Genomic DNA, 10,190 nt, shown 5'->3' with positions numbered 1-10,190 from the left:
ATGTTCTTTCAGCAAACGGTTGAGACAGAGATGGTTTTGGTTTCACCACCATTTACCTGCCATTCAAAGTATTCTTAAAAGATTATCTGTTAGTCTGCAGTTCATGTGACCAAACCAGCCGAGGAGATGAAAAGTTAAAAACTTGAGTTAAAATGTTTAGTTTTAACATTTTAACTCAACAACCTGTAGTCGGGTAACCCCCAGGTCTTCTTAAAAGGTAGAGTCTCTGAGAACAGTTCTTAAAGATGTAGTCGGTGTTTTCAGCAAAGTCGAGCTGACTGTCCAGGAACGAGCCAAGGTATTTAAAATTAGCCACAGTTTCAACAGGTTGGCCATCGAGTGAAACTGGAACCACTTTAAGGTCTTTAGATCATTTAATTAGCTCTACTTCCTTAAGAAAATGAAAAGGTATGTTCTTTTGTGAGGGAATTTATCTTTTACTGGTCCAGTAATGCCAGAATTAATAATAAATAATAAATACATTGTGGTATTCTGATTTAGTAATGTAATTATATTAGTTGTGTTACCACCCCCACGCCACTAGAGGCAGTAGTAGGCCCGAAAAGATGCGACTAAGGAGCAGATTTAGAAGTACACCGAAAGCTACAAAATTTGTTAAAAACTGTGAGCTGCGCTAAAGTAAATAAGAGAGAGAAGTTCAAAAACACACTGAGATTGAAAATTCTTCTTTAAAATGGAGATAAATCACAGATTTCAAAAGAAATTAAAAAACGAAAGGCCATGCATAATATAGGAAATAGCACCACCTCCACTTCCGGAGTGCAATAGTCCCATTTCCAAATAAGGTACGAGACTGACAGCGGTCCGTCCCCGCCCCTTTCTGTTTGCTGCAGCGAAGTGTATTTGTAGCAACTGGGCTGAGGTTACATGGTGTTTGTGTTCTTCGATGTGCCAACTTTAACCACATAAAGACTCATTTTAGCCTAGGGAGATATGGTGAGGTGGGGACAAAGGATGCTAATGAGTACCAGCCACAAGAGATAGAAATTAATGTTTGACCAAAGAGAGAAATAATTAATACAGGGGACTGTATGGCAAGACTGTAAACAAACAGACACTATTTTCAAATAAAAGGTAAAATAATATTGTGGCATGGGTTTGTTGGTACTAAGAAATACTAAGAAGAAATATATTTTACAGACCAAAACAGTAAGGAATGTATCACTTATTTATGTTTTTAATTAGATTTTATATATTTATTTCTTCAATATTATTTTTCATGTAGGGTTAGGTGTTAATGTCATGATGCTTGCTGTAAGTCAGTGATCCCCAACATTTTTATCACCACAGACCGGTCAAGGCTTGGTAATTTTACTGCAGCCTGGGGGATCAGGGGGGCACATGACACAATTTTCAATTCTTTGCCCCGATTTTCCCCTTATGACAATCTTAGAGCATTCCGAGTTCTAAGACTGTCGCTGCAATATTTGTAACTGATCATCCTGCAATGTGTGGTGTGTTAAGTAGAACGTCGGGACCGCTCCGATCTAAAATCGGGCATATTCAACATGTTGGATTGTCTTGGCCATTTTAACAGCGTGTGGTTTTCCCTGACTGGGAGCGAGAACGCAACCTGTACCGGTCCGCGGCCCAGGGGTTGGGAACGACTGCTGTAAGTGACTCCATGAGAGGTTAGAGTCCTTGTCAAACGGCGTTTTGACTAAAGTCCAAAGGGTTGGAGTCCCAGTTGACGGCGTCTCAACTAAAGTTCTACAGCTTTTTATTTCTCTTTCTCACTGTTTATTACATGCTGTTTTTATTTTAATTATGTAAAGCACTTTGAAATGCCTTGCTGCTAAAATGTGCTATACAAATAAAATTTGACTGATTGATTGATGGATGACACTTTCACTTTGATTCATTAGGATTTGACTAAGAACCAGCTTTATTTTTTGTAATTTCTATTAATCTATAAATCAATAGAAAGGTCTATTGAAAAATGTCATCCATGTTTCTGTCCCATATTTCTATGGCATTAAAAGGATCTGGAACTTTTGCTTTTCCACTGAAAGCACTGGTATGCACAGTAAATGGCACGTGGGTGAAATTTTATGGATGACATGAAGCCTTCAAAACTGCTTTGCCACTTAGAGACCAAGCACCCTGTGTATAAGCAACACACTTTGGGTGTCAGTGTTTCCCATCACTCCCAGATGGGACCGTCTCGTTGCAGAGAAACAAGCTCAGGGCTCCCGTTGATTTATAGTTAATGTGAGTTAAAACTGACCTGCTTCCCTCTCCCTCGTTATTTTATTTTATTATTAAAACTTTTTTCTGGCCTTGTTATCTCGTCATAATGTAGATAAGTCTTAGCAAAATGCTGCATACCTTTTCCTTTCATTTATGGAACTTACATTTAAGTCTAGCAGGGAAATGGGGGTGGGAACTTCCATGGGTGACATCATGCTAACGGGGGTCTATAGTTTAATATAATGTTTGAGCTCATTTAAAAATATTATAATATATATTCTGTACCGTGATATAGCAAAAATATATTGGGATATTAGATTTTCCTCATATCGCCCAGCTCTACCTGAGAAGAAAACATTCGTTTAAAAATTATGTCTAAACAAAGTAAGTACCAAATACCCTTCTTTCCCACTCCCACAAAAAATTTAATCAATTTCAAAATTATGTATGAAGTTTTCTCTGTAATGTGTTTCTGAAAAATAAATTAAATATAAACCTGTTTTGTGACTCAGATATTGAGACATCAGAACGGTTTTTTTTTTCAATTGCAAATTCATTGAAGTTTTTAGAAAGATTTCATAACTTTATATTGAAATGTTTTCTGCTTTTAAGTTTTGATGTAGTAAAACTTGGGTCTTCTGAAAGAGCATGAAGAGTCAAATTATGGTAATAATTAAAATTTTCAATTCAAAAGTACCACTTCCTTAAAATCCCCCCTATTTTTAAAAATTTTAAGTGAAATTACCTTCTTTAATGAAGTACCTAAACATTGCAGCAACATAAAAGCACAATCTTTATCCCAAATTGTAGCTGAATTTAAGTTTTTTCACGCTGTTTGTGTCACTATTCTTTTTTTCTTTTTTTTTTAAAGTGCTCAGTTTATCATATCAAACATTTTTGTTACTGATGTGTGCCTTATTATAATTTTTTTTTTCTTTTCAATATGGACAAAACAAACATTGCCACATTCCTGCTTTTTAATTCAAAACTTCACATGTAGCAATGAGTTGAAAACCTTGAAGGACACAAGGGTGGAAGTGCAAGTATTTGGACTGGGCCACAGATCAACACGTGACTATAGCTGCTAATCAAACCCCTGACCATATGCCGGGCCAGGTATAACATCTATGGTAAGAAAAAAAGTTCTATATTGCTTTATACCAGCGTTTCTCCACCCTGGTCCTCACCGCCCCCCTGTTCTGCATGTTTTAAGTATTTCCCTTCTGCTACACACCTGGATTGAATCTCTGGGTGATTAACAGGTTTCTGCAGTACCTGATGGTCATGCTGTCATTTGAATCAGCTGTTCTGGAGTAGAGGCTCCTTTAAAATATGCAGAGCAGGGGGGCGGTGAGGACCAGGGTGGAGAAACACTGCTTTATACAAATGAGAAAACAGTGTATGACTTTTTTTCTTCCATTTTATAATTCTGTAGTAGTTTGTGTTGGAATGTCGCATAAAATTCTGATTCAAGTTTCTGGTTGTAAAAAAATGTGGAAAACGTTAAGTACTTGAGAACTTTTAGAATGCACTGTAGCTTTTACTTTACATGGACTACATGAGAAGATCAGCTGCACAAACAGATAAAATAGATCACCTTTGTGAAAACATGGATGAATATGGAGAAAAGTGTGAACCTGAAGTGACAGAAGCTCCACCTTCAGGGCCAGAGTGGAATTCAGCTTTGCGTTGTCAAGACAGCCTGGGTCCCAGACAAGTCCTGCAGCAGGAGGCTCCATAGAAAACCTTCCAACTCACCACAGAAAAAGACAGAGGCGTGATTCTGTGGCTGGGAGGAGTCTGACATTTCAAACTCACAGGGATAATTTCTAATCTGATTGATTATCCAATATTTATATTAATAGAGCTCCAAACACAAAAATATTATGCTGTTTTAATGTGAATTTACTGATTAAGCATTTGTTGACAAAAGAAATTAACTTTTGAATGCAACTTTATATATTTATTGATTGACTCATAATGACTATTTTAAAGAGTGAATACTGTTGAAAACTCAAACACTATTTGAAGCAGAACAGTAAAACCAGTTTTCTTTGCAAGTTATGTAGCATATATATAATAAAGCTGTTCAAACTTATAAGTTATATAAAATTATGTATAACTTATTACTAGTTACCATGCCGATGTTGTAAGCTTCCTCTCTGCCCTCTAATATGGTGCTGATGAGGAACAATGCATCGTTCAGGTGTTAGTCTAACAGCCTCTGGTTCTTCAAAACACACCTGTACAAAAATATACACATACACGGAAAACACACACACAAATTAGGATTATAGTGCTGCCATGCAGCAGTGCATCATGCACACACGCTCACAGGTATACACACGTTGATATAGACAAGCATAAACTTTGTCATTCAACTTCACATTTAAAAAGGTACATATTGAGCAAAATGTAGTTGCAAGGCTCCAATAATAATATAAATACACAGCAAAAATGATCAATATAAATATATAGAATAAAAAGATTAATGGAATTTAGGCTCATGAAATCAGGGTTGAAGATGTTGTGGAATTTTGTTGTTCTTCATTTGAAATTGCTGAACATTTTCCCAGAGGGCAGCAGGGAGAACAAGCCATGGTGAGGGTGGAAGGGGTCTTTTGTAATTGGCCAAGCCCTGGACAGTAAGGCTTTTTGAATTATTCTGAATATCTTGTGCACAGACTTTGATTTTTTATAAAGATTTATGATTCTGTTTGTATTGTTTACAGATGGTGCAGTCCAGATGATTCTCTTAGCTGTCCTGTCTTGTCCTCACAATTCTCTTCATGCATTTCCAATCAGAAATATTACAAACCCCAAACCAGACAGAGATGCTGCTGGTCATTATGCTCTCTGTTCTACCTTTAGAAAGTGGGGAGGTTTGATATTCAGATCTGACGTAAAAAGTGCAGACGTTGCCAATCTCTCTTCTCCAGACCACAGGTTTGGAGGGGCCAGGTCCAAGTGTCAGTGATCTGTATCCCCAGAAATTGAATGTTCCTGTTCTGCTCCACTGCGGCATCACTGATGAGTTGGGGGTGTGACTGATTTTACCTGAAAGTGACAACTTCTTATGTGTTGTTAACATTCAGGATAAGATTGTATCAAACCAGTCCACCAGATGTCCTCCCTGCAGGAGGACATCAGCTAGGGGTGGGTCATATGCTGCGGCCATTAAAGTGTGGCACAAACCACAGCCTAGTGACGTTGTTTGTGCTGAACCTGGCATGGCACTTACACAGCCCTGGGGGGTCAGTACTTTAACAAATTCCTCCTAGAGATTTTGAGCCATCAACTTCACTTTTAGTCAGGATGCAGTTAATGGGTGGGGCATTAAAAGTTATCAAAAAATTGAGTTTTCATATATGCTTAGGGGGTGTGACCAAGCGGCAAACTTGGCATACTTGCTCAAGCAAACAAAACGCTAAAACTTTCACATATAAAGGTCAAGTGGGACCAAACTTGCCATGACTGATCCTGTTTGGATGCCTGACAATCCTCTATCGTCGTATTGTGACGTCATCTAAGCTTCGCCCCTCAGAACAGGAAGTGACTTTTTTTTCTTGGAAAGCTCAGTATAGCATGCCGCTCCAAACAAGAATGAGGAGCACCCAAAGCCGCCCCCTTCCAACAGGAAGTCCCCTGTTTTCCCACTGTTTTTCTTCCTTTTACTCTATGGTTCATGCAGATGTAAACCTATGTTTAATGAAATACAACAACATGATGGTAAGTCCTTCTCTCAACAGTGGCTGCAGCATGTCGGCGTGGCTGAATGGCAAATTCTAATCCTTTGCTGATTGCATACAGTTGTCTCTAAATCATACATGCATCATATGATTTGCACCAAAGTTGATAAGCTTGACCTTTGTTAAACTCTCAAGAGTCCAATAGCATTAAATTGTAATTTGACTACACTGCGCCCCCTAGGTTATTCCAACAGCTGTATCTCCTTACTACATAGGCCAATCTGCACCAGATTTTATGTGCATCATCAAGGAGCACTGCTCAACCCATCGCCTGGTGAACAGGTGCAGAAACTGCGCAAGAGGGTCGATGGTGGCAAGCTGGTGGTTGCTGGAGCTCCCGTGGTCGCCATATGGCCGGAGCAGCGCGAAGCTGCGAGGGCCTCCAACGCTGCTTGCAGCTTTAATGAAGTTTGTGTTTGAAATGTGACAGAAAAATTGAAAAGTTTCATGTGTATGGTTCTTCTTACAGATTTGACCAAAGCATGCCTTCTGTGAGTCTATATACATGCTATCCAGTGATGCATGGGAGTTTTGAAAGTCCAAACTGTCTGCAGTAGGCAATATTATAATTATTTCTTAGAGAACCTTCTCGAAATGAAAGTGTATCTGTTATTCAGTACCACCTTTGTGTTCCTTTTCCTTTCAGTCTGTCCTCGTGGGTGGGGCCTTTGTTGGGGTTGGTCACTGTGTTGACTCTGCTTTAGCTGACAGGGCTTCTGTTGCATATGGTCAGTGTTTGGGGCTGGGCTAAGACTGACCGACAGGTCGAGTTCAGGGCAGTGTGTCACACAGGAGTGAGAAGGGAAGGGGGCAGGGATGGTGTTGGGAGATGGAGAAGGAGAGTCAAAGATGGAGAAACTCATCCTAAAATAAAACACAAGAGATGATTTAGTAGATGATGAGAGGCTGATAGCCCTCTAACAAACAGCAAATAAGTTTGGTTGCTCTCTGTAGATGGAGTGAAAGTGGAGGACACATTACATTACAACAGAGGATAAATGTCAAAGCTCTAGAAAAGACAATTTCATGTAGTTTTACTTTTTGTATTAGGATAACTACTATTGAGGTTGACAGCTCAATAACCCGTAATACGATATTACACCACCAGACAGTGGACCATCATTGGTCCACTATCCAGTGATGGTCAGTGGACCATCTTCTTACAAAGATGTTCAACTTTGTAAGAAGAAGTTGAACATCTTCTTACAACTGTAGTATGTAACTTCAAAAAAAAATTATATATTTTTTAAATTAAATCTAAACATTTATTTGAGATACATATTTAATACTCTACTTAGTAAACTATTTCAGTATTTATTTCCTGTTTTAAAAAATGAATGTAAAGTGTAACTAACCTGCTTTGCTTTTATACCCCAACTGGGGCTGTGACAAATTTGTACCACTGCAACCAACCAAGAATCGCCAGCAGTGAGACAGTCTTAGGCCAAATAATGCAGAACTAAATGAATTACACCAACATGTCAAAATTCACACAGAATCTTAAGTAACTATTTAGACAGTTTATAAAATAGTTGATTTGGGGTTCAGTTACACTTTCAATAATTATTTGATAAGTTATTTATTTATTGTAACTTTGCACTCTTCAATCTCCTTAGCATTTAGAATAAGAACAAATGTGGCAAATATATTTATTCAGACTCCTTGACTGTGATGACCTCAAATAAATTCCAGTTCTCCAACTGCCTTCAGAAGTCACCTAAATAATAAACACGGCTCATCTGTGTACAATTTAATCTCGGTCTATGTGGAATTGTTCTGTTTCTGGCCTCAGAGGGTTGTTAGAGAATTGACAGAATCATTATAAGACCAAGAGCACAGAACACAGGTCAGGGAGAAAGTTGTGGAGAGGTTTAAAGAACAAAATAGCATTTAAAAAAAACATATTCGATTTTCCATCCACATTACTATTATTTTCTACTTTGTGTAAGTACTTTGCGTACTATTTTGTGTACTTACACAAATTAGAAAGTACTTGCTTACATCAACCCTTACATTTCAGAAGTATGGGCTGATCTCCATACAGCCCTGTCCCACATAGAACAACAAGATGCTCTTTTTGGACTACTCCTCTGATTTTATACAATTCCACAGATTATTGTTAACAAAATGCATTCTTTGAATATACTATCAACCTGTGAATGAATCAGAAACTTTCTCACTGATTGTCCTCAGACCACCAGACTTGGGCGTCACTGCTCAGTCCACCCTCAAATTCTGCACTGCTTCACCACAGGGATGTGTGCTCCTCTAAACCTGACTGCATACATGACTGCACACATACTCACTCCTCCAACACCATTATAAAATTTGCCAATGGCACTACTGTCATTGGACTTATTACAAGAGGAGATGAATCCTTATACAGGGATGGAATTCAGATCCTGGCAGAATGGTGTGGAAGTCAAGCTTTTGTTGTATTTAGCTACAACAAAAACCAAATATATGGTGATAAATTTGTGGAAAAATAGAACTGAACCATTTCCTCTCTACTTTTATGTGAAAAGGGTTCAGACCTTCAAGTTCCTTGGTGTTCACATCTCTGAGAACTTCTACTGGTCAGAAAACACAACATCAGTGTTGAAGAAGGCCTGGTGATGCCTGGATCTGCTTCGAAAAAACCATCTGGATCAACAGCTGCTGGTGTCCTTTTATCACACCAATCAAATGAGAGTCGGTTTGGCATATTGCATCACTATATGGTTATCCAGCTGCTCTGCTGCCGAAAGGAAAATTCTGCAGAGGATTATCAGGTCAGCCAAAAAGATCATGGCCTGCCAAATCCCTCCAGCCCAGGAAATTTCCAGCTCAAGAAGACAATACAGAAGTATAAAGTCAGACAATTAGACTGAAAAACAGGGGAGGGGTGTTTCCCCATGGGCTATTCAAACTCCTAACTCAGCTACACATTAAAGCTTTCAGCAGAGCTACTCCATTAATATAGTTGCACTGCTAAAAACGCTGTGCAAGGACAAATCTAATCTAATGAATACTTTCGCGAAGACGACTATTCGGAATCAATCTGTAACCGTAAGAATTAACTTACCGTTAGTGTCTATGACAGTAAAACCCTGGCGCCAATCTCAGAGTCTCAACTGAATAATACTATAAGGAGTTTATTTTTAATTACGTCAGCAAAGTGGCTGTATTAATGACAGCTGCCACTGTTTCTGCTTTGTATGTCAATAAAAGTTCATGTTCACCACTACATCGAACCCAGCATGCGTTACCTTCTTCTTTTCTTCCTCCTCTTCTCTTCTTCTTCTTCTTCTTCTCCTTCTTCTTCTTCTTCCTTTAATTTTAACAGCAGCTTGCATCTATTATTGTTGTACTACTGCCATCTGCTGGACCCAATACTTATTCCTCAAATTCTCCTAATGAGCCTGGTATTTTTTTTTAAAAAACGAAAACCCTTCTTTTTTCTTTCAATACTATTTAACTGATCAACAACATTCTCAAATTTCAATTTCCTATTAAAACCTAATTCCTTTTTTAATAATCTTCTTTGATTCACATATTTCCTGCAGCTAATATTGTTTCTACAATATCACACCAACTACATAAACCAGTAAGATGTTCCCCATCTTAAAAAGAGTTTCATTTAAAATAAACTGTGACCGGTTCTTATTCTATTTATAATTATCTCCTCCTTCCTGTTTATTCCTCTGATCCTTACTACATTAACAGTATTTTGTATCCCACATAAATATCTTCCATTTATTTCATTATCCCACCTAATTTTCCATATCTTCTTGCTTTCTCTCCAAACTATACTATACTTGGCAAACAAAATTTAGGTACATTACCGCCACCTTCTATATTGGAGTGTGGATCAGATGCTTTTACTACTATAATCCAGAAAACTACATTCCCATCTACTACATCCCTATCTAAAGGTCTAATTAACACCTCTCTTTCATGAACATATTTATTACATTCTAAAAATATATGCTGTACTATTTCTAATTTTTAACAATAATTACAACAACCTGTATTATATTTATTAATTATTTTAAGAGTACTATTTAATCCTGTTTATCCAAATCTTATTCTGGATATCTTCATTTTTTAAATTCTATTACATGTTCTTAATTCCCCAACTTTTTTGGATACTATAATAAAACCTAGCATTGCCTCCTCTATTCCATTGCTCTTGCCATTTCTTCTTAATATACATTTTTATAATATTCTTTATCTCATTTTTACATATTT

The 10,190-nt window shown here is 37.7% G+C and overlaps 1 protein-coding gene across 4 annotated transcripts in view; it reads right to left on the bottom strand.

Annotated features, from left to right (window-relative positions):
* ppp1r35 (protein phosphatase 1, regulatory subunit 35) overlaps window positions 1-9,404 on the bottom strand; it is a 16,390-nt gene extending 6,986 nt beyond the window's left edge. The window contains exons 1-4 of one of the 4 annotated variants that reach the window (XM_015024785.1): window positions 9,254-9,404; window positions 6,584-6,826; window positions 4,349-4,454; window positions 3,849-3,961 (exon numbers count right to left, since the gene is read on the bottom strand). In XM_015024785.1, the coding sequence (XP_014880271.1) occupies window positions 3,849-3,961; window positions 4,349-4,454; window positions 6,584-6,826; window positions 9,254-9,295 (504 nt within the window). In that variant the 5' untranslated portion in view covers window positions 9,296-9,404. The other 3 variants (XM_015024786.1, XM_015024784.1, XM_015024787.1) reach the window with 3 other exon arrangements.
* Between the last annotated feature and the right edge of the window lie 786 nt (window positions 9,405-10,190).

The sequence above is a fragment of the Poecilia latipinna genome, unplaced genomic scaffold (genome assembly GCF_001443285.1).
Source record: "Poecilia latipinna isolate Pla-1442-1.1 unplaced genomic scaffold, P_latipinna-1.0 Scaffold3808, whole genome shotgun sequence".
Classification (NCBI taxonomy): Eukaryota; Metazoa; Chordata; class Actinopteri; order Cyprinodontiformes; family Poeciliidae; genus Poecilia; species Poecilia latipinna.
This window is presented reverse-complemented; position numbering and strand designations above follow the sequence as displayed.